The sequence below is a fragment of the Zalophus californianus genome, chromosome 3 (assembly GCF_009762305.2).
Source record: "Zalophus californianus isolate mZalCal1 chromosome 3, mZalCal1.pri.v2, whole genome shotgun sequence".
Classification (NCBI taxonomy): domain Eukaryota; kingdom Metazoa; phylum Chordata; class Mammalia; order Carnivora; family Otariidae; genus Zalophus; species Zalophus californianus.
Window position 1 is genome coordinate 188,193,925 of NC_045597.1, and position 17,880 is coordinate 188,211,804.

The 17,880-nt window shown below is 49.3% G+C and overlaps 2 protein-coding genes across 4 annotated transcripts in view; one reads left to right on the plus strand and one right to left on the minus strand.

The window, feature by feature from the left end:
• Positions 1–1,470, minus strand: part of NGEF (neuronal guanine nucleotide exchange factor) — a 102,967-nt gene extending 101,497 nt beyond the window's left edge. For all 3 annotated transcript variants that reach the window (XM_027591227.2, XM_027591225.2, XM_027591230.2), the window contains exon 1: positions 1,257–1,470. The gene's annotated coding sequence lies outside the window, so the exon portion shown is untranslated. The remainder of the gene's footprint in view (positions 1–1,256) is intronic.
• Positions 416–17,646, plus strand: NEU2 (neuraminidase 2). The gene is made up of 3 exons (XM_027591235.1): positions 416–519; positions 15,212–15,416; positions 16,708–17,646. The coding sequence occupies exons 2-3, from the start codon at positions 15,216–15,218 to the stop codon at positions 17,644–17,646; spliced, it is 1,140 nt and encodes a 379-aa protein (XP_027447036.1). The 5' UTR covers positions 416–519; positions 15,212–15,215.
• The last annotated feature ends 234 nt before the right edge of the window (positions 17,647–17,880 follow it).

The following is a 17,880-nucleotide window of genomic DNA, read 5'->3' on the forward strand; positions in this document are numbered from 1 at the left end:
TGACTCCCACCACCTTGCTGTCACCCTGCCTTTCCCGTGGGGGTCCTCTGTAAGGGAGGGGTTTGCCAGACACAACACTTTGGACTCCAGGAAGGGGTGGGGTTGAGAGTGGGGTTGGGGAGATGGTCTGTTGTCTGATTTCCCAGAAAGCTTAAGACACCCCTGGAGACGCTGGTTCCTACCGCTTCCACGCTGTGCAATGCCAAGGGCACCAGAGAACGGGCAGCACTGAACACGGAAGAGAAAGTCAGAGTGGCACACGGAGAGGGGAGGGGAGGACAGAGGTGTGACAGGGGCTCGGGCCATTCCCATCAACGGTCTTACTGCCTTAACCTGAGTATTGTTCCAAAAGACAAAACCGGGTGGGTCATCGGCAGAACACGGCAGAACGGTCACAAATCCGGGAGCCCCAAGTCTACTTCTGCTTTGCCAGTGACTATGCGAACATCCCAGATTTTAAATCAAGATAGAAAAGAAGAGCCCACCCACCACCTCCAAGAGCAGCGCGTCCCCCGACATGTGAGTCACACCATGCTTTGGCTTGATGCCAGGCAGGTGTATGCGTCTGGAAGGTTCAGAGGGGTTGGGCCTTTTGTCCTTTCGAGATGGGACCCTGAGGCGCAGGGGCAGTAGAAGGGGGCAGCAATGCGGGCGACTGTTACTCCAGGGTGGAGACGTCCGGTCCCCCGGTGTGCTTCCTGACCCTGAGGTTTGAGCCGTGGCACATAGTAATCACAGTTTGTCTGGCACTTTACAGTTTACATATATACGGTTTTTATTATGGCTGGAGCCATGGGCACACAGGCCTCTGCGCTCAGAAGGGCCCTTCACTTGGTTTAGCGCTCTGCTGTTGCCATTCTTAATACTTTTAAAATTCTTCATTCTTGAAATTCTTAACCAATTTCGAACAAAGGACCTCACGTGTTCAGTTTGCACGGGACCCTGCCAATGATGTAGCCAGTCCTGTGTGTTATCTCACTGGTTCCCATAGCCTTGACGGGAGAGGGGCCTGGAAGGGATCATTACCCCACTTCACAGATGGGCAAACTGAGTCCCGGCAGGGAATGGTGAAGCCAAGACTAGACTCAGGTCTCCACAGTGAAATTCTCTCTCGGGGCTCTTTCTCAATGAGTGGATGCGTGGTGGTCTCCTTTTCCATCACACACCTGCCTGGGGTCTTTCCAATCCGGCCACAACCCCCATTCCCTCTCTTATTTCATCTTGTTTCATTAAGAATACCAAAACTGTTTGCTCACCTGCCAGTGAGGTGCTCCTGGGGGATGGGGCCCCCCTGGACGATGTTTCTTCTCCTGTCCTCCGTCCTGTCCGGGCCCCCCCCCCCCCCCGAGCAGGTTGCCGTGTCCCCAGCAAGATCTGCGCGCCCTCCACCCCGTCCCAGACAGCCTGCAGCCAAGTGCTTTGTCCTCTCCTAGAAAAGGCTCCCGGGGAAGCATTCCTGACCTTCAGACCTGACTCGGCCCAGAGCTGGCCCCATGCCCGTGACAATCACTTCCTGCCTGGGTGTTTACCTTCCTGGGCCCTATGGGCTCAGCCAGGGTGGAGGCTGCACACACCTGACCCAGAGGCCATGCAGGAGTGAAAGAGCCACCCATGGTCAGGGCGGGAAATAGTTGTTACCAAACCCTGGTGCAAGGTAACCCCGATGGTCCCTTGGCACACCCGACCCCTCACCCCTCGGCACTGGCCAGGCAGCCACACAGCACTCGACTCTGAGGCTTGGGAACGGGCTTGGGGTCCTCTAGGGTTCCATGCACTTCTTGCACCTTGCCATCATGCCTCAGCTTGGTCACCTCCAGCTGTGGGACACCCGCTGCTTTGTGAGGGTGCTTGCCCTGTTACTATGATTATCATTATTGCTAACAGCTACCTTCTATTGGGCGACGGGTACCGGGCTAAGAACTTTATTTAAGCACTTTATGTAATCCTTGTGTAATCTCTGTGAGCAGAGAATTGTACCCATTTTAAGAATACAGGAACAGAGGCTTAGAGAAGTTGATCGTCCTGCCCAAGTTCACATAGCTAGTAAGTTGGGGACCCAGGATTCAAACTAGGCCAATTGGTATTAGAAGCTGGGTTCTTAACACTACCATCATTTGCCAAGCCTAATTGCCAGAATGTTCATTTTTATAAACTCAAATTGGCCGTTATGTTGGCTCTCTCTTGCTGGCCACAAATTAACCCCAGACATGGTGGCTTGAAACAGCACACATTTGTCATCTCACAGTTTCTGTGGGTCAGGAATTGGGGCACAGCTTAGGTGGGTTCTCCTACTCAGGGTCTCACACGGGCTGTAATCCAGGTCTCCTTCCAGGCTTACGAGATTGTTGGCAGCATTCAGTTCCTTATGGGCTGTTGAACTGAGGGCCTCAGCCCCTCACTGACTGTTGGCCTGAGGCCACCTCATGGGCCTCTCTACCGTGACACCTCGTCACCAGGAAGATAGAAGTCACTGTCTTTTGTAGTCTACTCACAGAAGTAACAGCCCATCACTTTTGCTGCCCTCTACTTGCTAGGAGAAAGTCATCAGGTACAGCCTACACTCAAAGGTAGGGGATTACACAAAGGCACGAATGCCAGGAGGTAGGGATTGCTGAGGGCCATCTTTGAAGAGCTGTCTACCACAGCCACCTGATGGCCACAAAACACTGGTTTCAGTTTTGCCTCTAAAAGCCGGGTAGAAGTAGTCTCTTATCCATCTGTCATCCATCCAACCATCCATCCAACCATCCATCCATCCAAACATCCCTTCATTTATTTAACAAACATTTGAGCAGGATATTATAAGCCAGACCCCACATTAGGCTCAGAAGATACCAGAATAAATACAGTTATTCCCACTCACCCACCTTGTCCCCCACCACAAAGGCTCCCCAACTGAGCTTCCATAGATACTGGTGTTGCAGGGAGGGTCTGCCAAGGACTTGTTCTTCGGGATCATCTTCCCTTCAACTGCTACACTTCTGCAACTCCTTCTCCTCTGCTCACTCTCCTTTCATTGTTGCACTTGTTTAAAACCCGTGTTTTAAGCAAGTCCTAAATGCAAAGTGTTATGGTAGCTGGGGCCTGTGTGCATGTGCGTGCGTGAGTGTGTGTGTGTGTGTGTGTGTGTGTGTAGGGTTATATCTGATTTTCTTGGCATGCTTTCCCCCTTCCTCATTAGCAGTTTTCTTGTGGGCCCGAAGCTTTTTGGAGACATCTCTCTTGCCACATATACCCCCAGCGCCCAGCTCAGAGCCCTGCCTGCAGTAAAGCAGACTGTTGGTGAGGTGCCTGGTGGAGTGAGAGCAGGAGCTGAGCCGGAACAGGTTCCCCGCTCCTGGATGGGCAGGGCCGGAGGAAAACAAGGGAAACTTGGGCCGCAGCCTTACCTGCCTATGGACCCCATCTCCTGACCCTGCTCCCCAGAGCCCAGGGCTGCGTGAAGAGAGTTGACGGGGTCTGTGGGATTTACATCTTGAGGTGGCCAGTGGATGTCTTGGGAGAGGAATGGTCAAATCTTTCATATGGGAGACCATTTATTTCATATCTTTGGGGAGCACCTAGTAGGTAGAGATACCGTGCTAGGCCCTGGGGGTGCCACTGGGAGCATCTCGAAGGTGAATCTAATTTCTTTTTTTCTCCTCCACTCCTTCTCACTGCCTTGGAATAGCCCTCCAGCAGTTCTTACCCTGACTAGAGCAACGGCCTCTAAACAGGTCTCCTGGCTCAATTGCTTCCAGTCCTTCCCACTCCATCCCACTCAGTATGCCATGTGAGTCTGCTCACAGCCCTGATCTTGTCACTTTCTTGCTCAAAAACATTTTACATAACCTCCACGAACAGTTTCGTGAGTATTGGTCTAGAAATGTTCTCTCTGTACCCAACCTCTCTCTCTCTCTCAACCTCTCTCTCTCTCTCAATCTCTCTCTCTGTCTCACACACACCCCCCACCCACACACACCTGTGTATTTTCCTTAGGTGGGGCCACAGCATGTATACACTGTTCTATGTTGTCTTGATGGTTTTCCAATTCTGCACACCTTGGAGCCCTGCACTCTTTAATGACCATCTACTGCTCTGTTGTAAGAATATTCTGGGATGATACTGACGGCCATGGACTGAATGTCTGTGTCCCCAAGATTCATATGTTGAAAACTAACCCCTAAAGTGATGGTCTTAGGAGCTGGGGTCTGTGGAAGGTGATTAGGTCACAAGGATTCTGCCTATGAGGGACCTATAGAGTCTTACGAAAGAGACCCCGGAGACCTCCCTTGCCCTTCCACTATGGCCATCTATGAACGGTAGAGGGCTCTCAACAGACAGTGAATCTGCCAGCGCCTTGATCTTGGACTTCCCAGCCTCCCCAACTGTGAGAAATAGATTTCCGTTGTTTATAAGCCTCCCAGCCTCTGATATTTTGTTATAGGAGCCCAAATGGACTAAGACACAGAGAAATCCCTTTCAAGACCTGGGATGTCCTTGACCAGAAGCTTTTGTGATGTTTTCTGGGTGATAATTTTTGATAGCTCATTAACAGACTTAATAATCATAAAACAAGCATTTTAAAGTGAGGATTATAAATGTGCATTGGCAGGAATTGAACACTGAAGTGTAGTAAGTTTAATTCCTTACAAGAGAATTTCTTTTAAGATTATCTAATGACTTCCTTTGTTGAGCTTGCTGTTGGGAGTGGGGAGAGGAGAAGAATTTCAATGTTTTAAATTTAAAAAAATTATCATTGTTATTTTAAAAATACATTTGATTTTTGTTTTAAGTAGACTTCATGCCCAGCATGGAGCCCAATATGGGGCTTGAACTCATGACCCTGAGATCAAAACCTGAGCTGAGATCAAGAGTCAGACCCTTAACCGAGTGAGCCACCAGGCACCCAAACAAACATTTGAAATATATAAAGGCCTGATCAAGAAAAAGACTGATCAGAAGCATGAATAATTACCATGATATCTATTGGCTGCCTCTGGGCCAGGCTCAGTTCTAAGCACTTTACACAAATTAGCTTGTTTAATCATCACTATGGTCTTATGATGAGAGAGCCAGGTCATATAGAGATTCAGTAGCTTGCCCAAGGTCACGTGAAATTTCCTGAACACACAGAAATGCTTAAAAGGGTGTATATATATTACATATATCATCCGTGTAATGTAAATATATATTTGATCTCAAAAGTAAGGCAGGTAAATCTCTAGGGTGCCATAATTCTATATCTACCCCAGTGAGCTAGTTTATTAGGGTTTATACACATGTGGCCAGAAGATATGTTTAAGTTCACAGCTATGGGGGAACAAGAATAAAAACTCTGGACCTGAACACAGCAGGAAATTTGGAGAGGAATTATTTGCGTTATTATAAATAATAAAGCAAATGTCCCAGGCCATAAGTAGAAAGAGAATCACCAATAAGAAAATAGAGAACAAGCTGGGTTTGTACATGGGGTCCAAAGTTTTGCTGCTCATGAAGCACAGAAACTCTAAAATAGAAATTGAGGGAAAAAGTTGAGAAACTGTGAACCATTAAGATTGAGGTAGAAATGACTATGGGGAGGTGTCCACCATCTGGGGCGCTACCGGGGGCACCTCCATCACCACACCCGAAAGATTATTCCCGGTGAGGGTGAGCTCACACACAAAAATTATAAAACATTTGGGGAAGACCAATATGAAGGATATAAATTATTAAAACATTGGTATAACATATCAAAACATTTGAGTAAGTCCAATATGAAGAAAAGCATCCCACAAAAATGGGAGGGTTGACATATGAAGAGATAGAAACAACAGAATAATATAAAAAGACACATTTAAAAACTAAGTCTGTTTCGGGGCGCCTGGGTGGCTCAGTCTTTAAGCGTCTGCCTTCGGCTCAGGTCATGGTCCCAGGGTCCTGGGATCGAGTCCCGTGTCGGGCTCCCTGCTCGGCAGGAGGCCTGCTTCTCCCTCTCCCACTCCCCCTGCTTGTGTTCCCTCTCGCGCTGTGTCTCTCTCTGTCAAATAAATAAATAAAATCTTAAAAAAAAAGCCTGTTTCAAGTGCTTTAAGAGGTAAAGTAGTAAAATATATGAAACAGGAATAAGAAATTAATTTTTTAAATTAAGACTTTATTTTTTAGAGCTGTTTTAGATTCATAGCAAAACTGAGAGGAAGGTACAGAGGTTTCTCATTTACCCCCTGCCCCAACCCATGCACAGCCTCCCCCACTATCAACATCCCCCACCAGGGTGGTATGCTTGTTACAATAAATGAATCTACATTGACACATCATTATTATCCAAAGTCCATAGTTTACATTGGGGTTCACTCCTGGTGGGTTTGGATGAAGATATCGTGATATATATCCATTATTATGGTACATTACAGAGTATTTTCACTGTACTAAAAATCATTTGTGTTTTCCCTACTCACTCACCCTACCTCTATATCCCCTGGCAACCACTGATCTTTGTACTGTCTCCATTGTTCTGCCTTTACCAGAAAGTCACAGAGTTGGAATCATACAGTATGAAGCCTTTTCAGATTGGTTCCTTTCACTTGGTAATGTGCCACAAGTCTTTTCATGGCTTGATAGCTCATTTGTTTTTAGGGCTGAGGAAAATAATTTTTTTTTAAAAAGTAGTTTCAAAGAAGAACTAAATAGAAATTGTAGAAATAAAAAAATATTACATAAAAAAAAACTTAGCTACAGGGTGACTGGCTGGTTCAGTCAGTTGAGTGTGCAACTCTTGATTTTGGGGTCATGAGTTTGAGCCCCATGTTGGGTGCAGAGATTACTTAAAAATAAAATCTTAGACTGTTGAATCACAGACCTATACCTCTGAAACAAATAATACATTATATGTTAAAAAAAAAAAAAGATAGTAGGAAGGGAAAAATGAAGGGGGGGAATCAGAGGGGGAGACGAACCATGAGAGACTATGGACTCTGAGAAACAAACTGAGGGTTCTAGAGGGGAGGGGGGTGGGGGGATGGGTCTAACCCATGGTGATGGGTATTAATTAAAGAGGGCACGTACTGAATGAAGCGCTGGGTGTTATATGCAAACAATGAATCATGGAACACTACATCAAAAACTAATGATGTAATGTATGGTGATTAATATAATAAAAAAAAGAGATGCGAAAAAATAAAATCTTGAAGAAGAAAAAAGCTTAGCTAAACACAACTTTCAATTTGGTCATTTGGGCAATGTATTTGCCTTCTCTGGCCTCTGTAGCTTGTGTGCTTGTCTTTCTCCTCCACAGAAATAATCAGATCTGGGACCTCATCCATGATCTCTCTCCATCTCCTCCCCAAGTTAGTATGGCTATTCAGTAAGTACGCTGGAAGAGTTAACCAGTTGGTCCCTTGGAGTCAAATATAAGCTAAATTTGTAAGGTAAGTCAAGCCCATTTTAATAAGCTCTTTAGGCCCTTTTGAAACCATTATTTCCCCACTTAGTATTCTGGCCAGGATAGAGTTAATAGGTACCCTTAAGCCACATTTTAAAGCCTTTCATTGTATTACCATTATTTTAAAAATAACACCCTTTTAAACTAATATTATTCATGTGCACCTAGAAAAATACAAAGGAATCAGTAAATATCACTTGTAATCACACTAGTTAAAATTAATTAAAATTTGGGACATCTGGATGGCACGGTCGATGGTTAAGCCTCTGACTCTTGGTCTTAGCCTGGGTAGTGATCTCAGGGTCATGAGGTTGAGCCCTGTGTTGGGCTCCGCACTCAGTGTGGAGTCTGCTCAAGACTCTCTCTCCCTGGGGAACCTGGGTAGTGCAGTCGGTTGAGGCTCTTGACTCGTAGTTCCCACTTGGGTCCTGATCCCGGCGTGGTGGGATAGAGCCCCCGAGTCAGGCTCCTTGTTCAGCGCTGAGTCTGCTTGAGACTCTCTCTCCCTTGCCCTTCTCCACCCCGGAATAAATAAATAAATCCTGAAAAAAATTTTTTTCTCTCTCCTGGGACATTTGGGTGGCTCAGTTGGTCAAGTGTCAGACTCCTGATTTCAGCTCAGGTCATGATCGGAGGGTTGTGAGGTCGAGCCCTGCACTGAGCGTGGAGCCTGCTTGGGATTCTCTCTCCCTCGCCCTCTGCCCCACCCCACCTCGCGTGCTCTCTCTCTCTAAAATAACATAACTAAGTTAATTAAAAGTAATTAATTTTGTTCCATACACTGTGCTAAGTTTTGGGGGTGTAGCAATGCATATTTTCATATAATTTTTGTTTATTTTTTATTTTTAAAGATTTTACTTATTTATTTGACACAGAGAGAGAGAGCACACAAGCAGGGGGAGGGGCAGGCTCCCCGCGGAGCAGGGAACCCGATGCGGGGCTCGATCCCAGGACCCCGGGATCATGACCTGAGCCTGTTTATTTTTATATAGATTTTTGAGTGTATAAGATACACATTTATAAAAGTGGGATCCTGCCATGAATGCCATCATGTGTCCTCCTTTTTAAACTTCAAACCATCCCAGCATTTTCTTGTGCATTATCTAGTCTTTGAAACATGATTTTAATGAATTGCTGCCTAATATTCCATTTTATGGATGAGTCACAATTTCCTTAATCAGCCACTTTATTTTTTAAATATTTATTTATTTGAGAGAGAGAGCAAGAGCATGGGGGGAGGGGCCGAAGGAGAGGGAGAGTCTCAAGCTGACGCCACACAAGTGCAGAACCTGATGCGGGGCTCAGTCTCATGACCCTGAGACCCCGACCTGAGCCAAAACCAAGAGTTGGACGCCTAACCAACTGCACCACCCAGGAGCCTCTAGTCTGCTTTTGGAAACCTCTTCTGTGACCCAGTGAGTTAGCTGGAAGACAAGAATTTAGTAAAGGTGTCAGCTTCAAGGTGATTTCCCAGACCTCGCACCATAGGGTGTGGGTCAGAGCCAGGGGGCTGGGTTTACTGGGCCCCTCACATGGGAAGGCCTTCGGGTGGGGCTTTCAAAGAAAAATTCAAGGTCCATGGCGGTCTCTCCGAGGACAGTGAGAGGGCTCTAGACCAGAGCAGGACAGGGAACCTAGGGGACACTCCACTGTGAGGCAGCCAGAGAGATCTGCCCCCTGCCAAGGTGGGTCTATACCTGCCTCTGAGCTACTGGATCCATCTGGAGCTGACGGTCCTTTGAGAGGACTTTGTCCAGTAGAAGGAAAGGGAATGGATGAGGAAGACCTCCCTCACCCCGTGGTCCTAGACAATGAGATAATCAACAGTTTATTATAAAATAGGCTTTGTGTTAGAGGATTAGCCCAACCTGCAGGCTAATGTGAGTGTCCTGAGCACATTTAAGGGGGGCTAGGCCAAGCTATGATGTGCGGTAGGTTAGAGATATTAAACGCATTTTCAACTTCCGATATTTCCAACTTATGATGGGTTTGTCGGGATATAACCCCATGATAAGTCAAGGAAGCTCTGTATCTTCTGGTTGTGTGCTAGCCAATGTCTCATCCTCCTGGGAACAAACTCTGGCCTGTGGAGTCTTAGGCTTTGTCCTGGTGGGTGCAGAAGAAAAGGGCTCTTTGTCAGGTACAAGCATCTAGTGAGTCCCTGCCACGTGCCAGATGCTGGATTAAGAGATTTAGATGGGTTTGGGGCGCCTGGGTGGCTCAGTCGTTAAGCGTCTGCCTTCGGCTCAGGTCACGATCCCGGGGTCCTGGGATCGAGCCCTGTGTCGGGCTCCCTGCTCGCTGGGAAGCCTGCTTCTCCTTCTCCCACTCCCCTTGCTTGTGTTCCCTCTCTCGCTGTCTCTCTCTCTGTCAAATAAATAAATAAAATCTTTAAAAAAAGAGAGAGAGAGAGAGAGAGAGATTTACACCAGTTTATCTTGCAAGATCTTCACGGCATTGGCCCTGCCTGGAAAGACAGGCTTTATCCATTCACTCAATTGATGAGCACTGATGGAGCACCAATGATGTACCAGAAAGTGCTCTTGATATTGGGTTGTAGTAGCAGATGAGGCATAGGGTCTCTCTTCTCATGCTGCTTGGAGTCTACTGTGATATTTTTTCTCCCATTTTTTTCAGAGGAGGAAACTGGGACCTAAGAGGTCAAGAGAGTTGCCCTCCTTCTCCAGCTGGCCCTGGCAGAGCCAGGAAAGGAGCCGAATCCAGCATGGCTCTTGCCCTTGCCCTCGCCCTCCCTCCCTCCCTCCACTTCTGGATTGTCCCTGGGAAGTTTGTTCCCTGCCATGCACACATTTTGCTCGCTGCATCCATTTGAGAAGCAAGCTTGACTCAGGCTTCCCATGGCTCATTCTGATTCACTATGACTGTAGAGAGAGCTGGACAGACTTCCTGTTGGTTAATGAGTACCAGCGTCCTAACTGAGCCGAAGCTGGGCTTGTATACTGGCATTGCCCTGGAGCATGTTGGCAGATGAGTGGGTGGCAGAAGTCGGGGCCTCCCTGAGACGTATATAGGCACTGGCACAATAGAGGAGGGCCCTGAGACTTGCGGCTAGCCTGGAGGAATGTGGGAGCCCCACTGTTGTTCTAGAAGCTGGGTTCCCACTGCCTCTGCCACACACCCCGACTTCCCACCCAGGCACCAGGATCCCACTTGGAACACTCTCCCTGATGAACGGCTTCTCTTGGAATTGACCCACTTGTTCATTTGTTAACAGAAATGAACTCTTCTGTACAAGGTAATTATGAAGTGATGGAGCGATATTGAGAATGTCTTAGATATGGAGGTTCTAAAGAGCGTGACAGCTCATCACCCTCAGCCCCCCATCAGGGCACCCACTCTCTTCTTGGGGTGCCCAGAGTACCTGCCGGATGGGGAAGGATGTGGAGAAGGCTCCGGTCGGTCAGCTCAGGAAAACTGCTCATTCCGCCCTCACGTTATTGCTGGTCTGAACTTCCAGGAGGCGGCTCCGTGGTCCCGGACTGGCATGGGGATCAAGAAGCTCCTGGGCTAGGAATCCCCGCAAAGCACTGGGCCCGTGCCGAGTTGTTGAGCCCACTGGAAATAGGGTTTTCTTGGGAAAAGAAGCTGCCCAAGCTTCAGGCTTGTTGCCCCACATGCTTGCTTTTGCTGCTCTTCGGAGAGGCATTTCAACATGGTAGCCAGCAGGCAAACGTTCCACCCAAAACTAACCCCAAGAACAAGGGCTGTTTCTCTCAGAAAAGCTGTGACGTGTGCCTCTTTCTCCCTCCGCCCCTCCATGATTGGTTCTCACTTATTATTATGGGCTGCTGGAGGGCAGGGACCAGCGCTTATCTGTTTATCTGTTTATCTTTTTTCTGGCACGTAGCAGGTGCTTAATGCAAATCTGTGAATTGCCAAAGCATTTTCCTGAAGTGGGCACATGGAAGCCTCTGGGTTTGCAAGGTGCCCATAAGGTTGTGCTCCCAACAGGAGAGAGAGAGAAGGCAGGCAGGACCGCTTGCCTTTTCTGAGAAAGCCATTCTGATCCGATCTCGCCTCTGAGTCCTGTGGCGGGAGAGCCCAGTGGTTAGGGGTGTGGGTTCTGGAATTTGGCAGCTCTGAGCTCACACCTACCCACCTCCGCCACCCACTCAAGGCAGTCACCTCCTGTCTCCCTGACCCACTTCTCAGTTTCCCCACATCTGAGTTGGCAGTACTACAGCCAGCCTCATGGGCTGGGCGGGGAGAAGTGAGCTTCCTTGGGCAAGTTGCTTCGCTCTGGGCCTGGGCCCCACAAGACCACAAGCCGTGCCACCTGCTGGTCGCCTTAGGTGGGACCATCTGAAACTGCTGCTATTCAACCATTTCTGACCTACAAAATGGTGGTTTCTCATGGTTCAACCCGACATTGTCACCCCACTGACCACCTGGATGCTGGCGCTGGAGGTGGGCTTGTGCTGAGGACCCTGCCCACCCCTCCCCCAAGGAGGAGAGAGGAGCCCCCATTGGAGACAGAGGCACCTGCATGGTCACCCCCTACAGCTCCCTTCTTGCTAGGTGGGGAGACGGAAACCAGGGACATAGGTTCTTGCCCAAAGATACACAAAGAGGGGACCTAGGACTGGAATCTGATTTTTTGACTCCTAACTCAGTTCTCTTCCCGCTGTGTTGTGGTCTCAAGCCGCTGCCATGGTGGGAGGCAGGGCTGGGTGCAGATGGGTCGGCCACCTACACGAGGTGCTAAAGCACCCCCAGAAATGTAACGAGGCGCGGGAAGATGGCATGTTCCAGAACTCCTTCCAGAGGCAGTACGGCAGGGAGTTAGAAGTGTCTTGAGTCCCAGCTCTGACACTTAGGGGTTAGTGAGCTCAGTTTCCTCAGTGTACCATGGGATTAAAAATAGTGTCTATTTCATGGGGGTGTTGTGGGTATTAAATGAATACATATTTGTAATTTATATTGTAAACATTAAAATGTATAAATACAATTTACAAAAAAACTTTTAGAAATATAGTGGAGTGCCTAAAATAAGTGTGCTGGCCCTTCGTAGAGGCCATGTAAATGTCGGTGATGATGATTGTGAAGACATTTGGGGATGGTATTGTCAGTGCGTGCGCCAGTCTGGGCCAGTGCTAAGTTGCTGACAATAGAGAGGAACCCTCGAATTCACACAGTGGTCCCTTTTCCTCTGCACCTGCCCTCCTGTGCCCGCTTTGGCTCAACGTTCACATGGGACAAATAACTTAGACAAGTAGCCCATGTGGGACTGGGTTACACGTGTCCACAGCCCCCCTCCCCCTGCATGCCAGCCTCTCTTCCACAGGGACATGGCTCTCAGCCAGGTTTTCAGAGGGCAGGGCACTTGTGAGGTCAAATAAGGCCATCCCTGTCGAGTGCTCAGACAGGTCCTGGTCCTAGTGAGCACTATTTGGTATTTGGCCATAAACTTAACTTCCCATCCCCATGTCCAGGGATCTTTCTTTTATTCACAAACTCCCCAAGTCCAGGGATCTTTCTTTTATGCACAAAGCATCCCGAGCATCTAGAACAATGCAGGGCACAAGGTAGGAACACAATAAACATTTGCTAAGTGAATGACTACATTTGCCCCCACCCTAAAGGAGAACAGCGTCTCAGGAGGGAATCTGGAAAACAACGACAGACACTATGGAAATCAATTCAGAATACTTGAAGCTGGGCATTCCCAGCTCCTCCCTAATTTGCCCTCCAAATTTAATTAATTTTGCTGTTTCCCCGTTTCTAAGAACCTGGCTCCTCTTTCAAGTATTCTGACTCTGCTTCATCCAGGCCTTTATTTTGTCTCACCTGGGAGCTTGCAACAGATTCATCTTTTGCCCATGCCGCCCCCCCCCCCCACCCCTTCCCTGGAGCCAAAAGAGGGACTTCCTAAAAAATAAATCAGGTTAGATCACTCCCTTGCCTAAACAAATTTGAAACCTTCCCATTGCCTCCAGGCTAACATCCAACTCTGATGGTCACCAGCATTGGTCATCTGGAAATGCAAATCAAAACCCCAGCCGGATGCCACTTCACACCCGGTAGGATGGCTGTTATCAAGAAGACACAATAGGCAGTGTTGACGCGGAAGGATTGGAACCTTTCTACAGGGCTGGCGAGAATGTAAAATGTTGCAGCTGATGTAGAAAACAGTCTGGCAGCTCCTCAAAAAGTTAAACATGGAAGTACCATATGACCCAGCAACTCGGCTCCTAGATAAATACCCAAGAGCTTAAATAAACTGTTGATCAGTTTTCTCGGGAACACTGTTAAACTGCCTCTTTCTCCCCCATTTCATTTTTATTTGTAATCATACTTGATTATTTCCCACTACATTTCATAACAAAGTTTCAGCCTCGTTGCCACTATGTCTATTAACCTCCCGCGTTCTTGAATTCCAGTTATCAGGTCTAGATCTTGCCATGAAGACTTAGTCCTTCCATCCAATTTGAGGCAAACACACATTTTTACCTTGTGCAGCATTTGCCCTTCTTGGTTGTATTTTGTCAGATTGGCCTAACAATAACCATTATGGATTGAATAAAATACTGATAGATTGCACTAATTTCTCCAAAATGTTAAGTTTTAAATAGATAATACATGTCCACGGTAGGAAAAGAGGCAAGCAGGAGGAAGGGCATACGGAGGAGTGTGCTTCTTACTGCTCACCCCACTCTCCACTTCCCCTCCCCCAAAGCTAGTTGCTGGCGGGGCTCCCCAGGAAGCAGGCTCTGGAACCAGGACAGAAGGTTGATGGGGGCACCTCCTGGGGTCAGCTCAGTGGGAGGGAGGGGAGGGCAGTAGGAATGGGCAGAGGGAGTCTCTGGGAAGCCTCAGCTGAGCCCACGGGAGCCCTGGAGCTGGGCCAGCCCTTGAGAACGTCCCAGGCAGCACAAGGGAGCCAGGTCTTTATGTTCTGGGCAGGCTCATCCTCGGAGGCAGCCCTTCCTGGGGTATGGCCTCGGTGCTTTTCAGATGGCAGTCCTGCCCCCCCTCCTGTCCGTCGTCCTCTGCAGCCGGCACTCCCTGAAGTGGGAACCAGCTGGCCCAGCATGGAGACCACTGTCATCCACCGTCCCCAAGTCATCTCCAGCTCTCCCTACCCTTTTCGGTCAAATGCTTATTTTTAATTTTTATTTTCTTATACGTCCAGAAGACCCTTCCAGCCCACGTGAGCTGTCAGGAGACCCTCTCTTCTAGCCCCGGCACCCCCTCCCTGCCCCAGGGGTGGAGCCCACATGGTGGGTGTAGCTGGGCCTTAGTTCAGAGCCTTGAGAATCAAGGCTTCCCCCCCCCCACCTTTTTTCCTTTTTTTCTAAGGCAACTTTCTAGGGCTCTGCAGTTATAAAAAAAAAAAAAAAAAAAAACCTCCCATGTGTCATTTTCTGGCAGTTGGACAGATGCAGAGCATCACTCCAGCAAGCACTCCTTTCCTACCCAAGGTTTAGCATTTGATTAATGAGTTGGGTTTGGAAAAGGCAGTTGAAGGTGATCACAAATCTGTTGTAAGAAGGTTTATTAATTTATAATAAGAATATAGCACAAAATACTCTTTTCCAAATACCTTCTCTCCGATGTCTCACGGACAGATTGCTGCCAAACTCCCTGGGAGGCATGTGCACAATTGGTAGACAGGCTCTTGGAATGTCATAAAAGGGGATGAACCCCATGCAGTGAGAGGACAGGCCACCCCAACATTGGGTGGCTTGCCTGTGGGGTGAGCAGCACTTGCCTGGGAGGATGGCTGTGGCCCCATCTCAGGATGTGACTGCAAGAGACTCATCTTCTTATCCTGTGCCCACCCCCAAGCCCCATGGCATCCTGCCCTGTCCTGCAGAAGGAGAGAGTGTTCCAGTCAGGAGCCCATGCCTACAGAATCCCCGCTCTGCTCTACCTGCCTCAGGAGAAGACACTGCTGGCCTTTGCAGAAAAGCGGATGAGCAAGAAGGACGAGCACGCAGAGCTGATTGTCCTGCGCAGAGGAAGCTATGATGCGTCCACCCACCACGTCCAGGTAAGGTAGGGTGAGGCTACAAGTGCTCCTCTGGGAGTACAGGGCCCATTCCATCCTTAGATGGCTGAGGTCTGGAGAACAGAGGGACCCGGAAACCTATCAGGGATGGGGCAGAGAGGGTGTCTCCAGGTGATCACCTAGATCTCACATGGGATCACCGTGAACAAGTCAGGTTGTCGTGGCTGCATCTGCTTTATTGCGTGACGGGACAAGTCAGTCAGGAGACTGATGTTTGGGAAGCTTCCTACATCCCTGAAAACCTAAGGGAGGAGGAGTTTAGTAGCACATAACTGGGGGTGGATTATATCCTTTTAGTAAAATTAACCTGGGGAGCAGGGTGAAGGTTGGAGTAATTTGCTTGTGTCTTAAGATTCCAGCATGTAGACCAAATAGTTAATTTTGATTAACTACATCCAAGGCTGGCTTATCACATCTGAAGGGCTTAATATTATTATTATCATTACCCTGTGGTCATTATTACACAGTAGCTATCCGGAGCATGGGGTTTGAAGCAGATGGACTTGGGATCAAGTCCTGGTTCTATCACTTACCAGAGGTGTGGTGTTGGGCAACTTATCTACCGCATCTAAGCCTCTCCTTCTCCAGATGTGAGGTAGAGCTAGTAACACCCGTGCCCCAGGCGTTAGGGATTAGCTTTAGATGAGACGACAGACGTCAGGCTCTTGGCACAGTATCTATCCCTAGAATCGTCCATCGGTGGAGAGCTATTAATGGATGGGGATAGACTACAGAACTGCAGTATGTATAGACTCAGGGACTGTGGAGGCTCAGTGTGAGTCCTTGGTGTTGTGGTGCTGCCCCTCCTCGGCTGCATCAACAGACTATGATGTGTAGAAATGGGAGGTGATTGTCTTCTTCTGCCCCACACTGGTCAGACTGTTGTAGTTACTCCAGGGCTTTACTTGTCAAGAATGGGAAGCTGGGCTGGGCCGGTAGGTCCAGGGGACCAGGAAGAAGCTAGGAATGGCTCGTGTCTGCATCATCTTTGTATGCTGGGGTCTGGCACATGGCAGGTGCCCTGTAATGCACGGTGCCCTTCAAATGAAGAGGGCGCTGCCTCGGGGGGAGTGAGGGGGGCCCCGGCTCCCCCCGCTCTGTGGAGGCGTTGTGCAGATGAATGAGTGCTGCACAGAGAGCTCTTTCCGGTGACCTTTGATTTTTAGCCCCTGAGATACACCCCCTTCCCCCCACATTGCCGCTCCTGGCACCGTCACTGCCACTGGCCATTTCAAAGTTGTTCTTCTCCACCCTTCTGTCCCCTCACATTCAGTGGCACGCTCAGGAGGCGGTGGCCCAAGCCCAGCTGGAGGGCCACCGGTCCATGAACCCGAGCCCCTTGTACGATGAGAAGACGGGAACCCTCTTCCTCTTCTTCATTGCCATCCCTGGGCAGGTCTCCGAGCACCACCAGCTCCACACCAGGGTCAACGTGACGCGGCTGTGCCAGGTCACCAGCACGGACCATGGGAGGTCCTGGAGCCCTGCCAGAGACCTCACCGGCCTGGCCATCGGCACGGCCCACAAGGAATGGGCCACTTTTGCAGTGGGTCCGGGGCACTGTCTGCAGCTTCACAACAAGACCCAGAGTCTGGTGGTGCCCGCCTATGCTTACCGGAACCTTCACTCCCTCGGGGGGCCTTCCCCATTTGCCTTCTGCTTCGTCAGCCACGACCATGGGCACACATGGAAGAGAGGAAACTTTGTGGCCCAGGACACCCTGGAGTGCCAAGTGGCTGAGGTAGGGGGTGCGGAGCAGAGGGTGGTGTATCTGAACGCCAGAAGCCCCCTTGGAGCCAGGCTCCAGGCCGAGAGCACCAACGAGGGGCTTGACTTCAAGGAGGCCCGACCAGTGAAGAAGCTGGTGGAGCCTCCCCACGGCTGCCATGGGAGCGTCATCAGTTTTCCCAACCCCCATGCGGGCTCAGGAGCCTCAGACAAATGGTTGCTCTACACCCACCCGACTGACCCGCAGCAGAGAGCCAACCTGGGAGTGTACCTCCACAGGCGGCCCCCGGGCCCCGAGGCCTGGTCGGAGCCTGCTCTGCTGGCCATGGGGAGCTGTGCTTACTCAGACCTCCAGAGCATGGGTGCCGGCCCAGATGGGTCACCCCAGTTTGGGTGTCTGTATGAATCGGATAATTACGAAGAGATGGTCTTCCTCATGTTCACCCTGAAACAAGCTTTCCCAGCTGAATTTTTGTCTCAGTGAGCCGGTTGTGTGGCCATCCAGGAAGGGCTCCTGACTGAGAGGCCCACGGTTTCCCCTCTGGGCTTTGGAGGCCAGCTCTTGGTTCCCTTCACGGAGAGCATGTGCAGACACCTGCCTCCTGCCTGTTTTCTTCCTTTGATGTTTCAGTCCTTCTAAGGGATTCAGTTTTGAGCCCAGAAGTTGAAGGAACCTGGCTTCCCACAGCCCCTCGACAGGGAAGGTGCAGAGAGCTGT

Bases quoted from the DNA above. Each gene is read 5' to 3' on its own strand.
- NEU2 (XM_027591235.1), top strand. From the start codon at position 15,216: ATGGCATCCTGCCCTGTCCTGCAGAAGGAGAGAGTGTTCCAGTCAGGA. The intron at 15,417-16,707 runs GTAAGGTAGGGT...CCTCACATTCAG, and splicing joins CGTCCACCCACCACGTCCAG to TGGCACGCTCAGGAGGCGGT.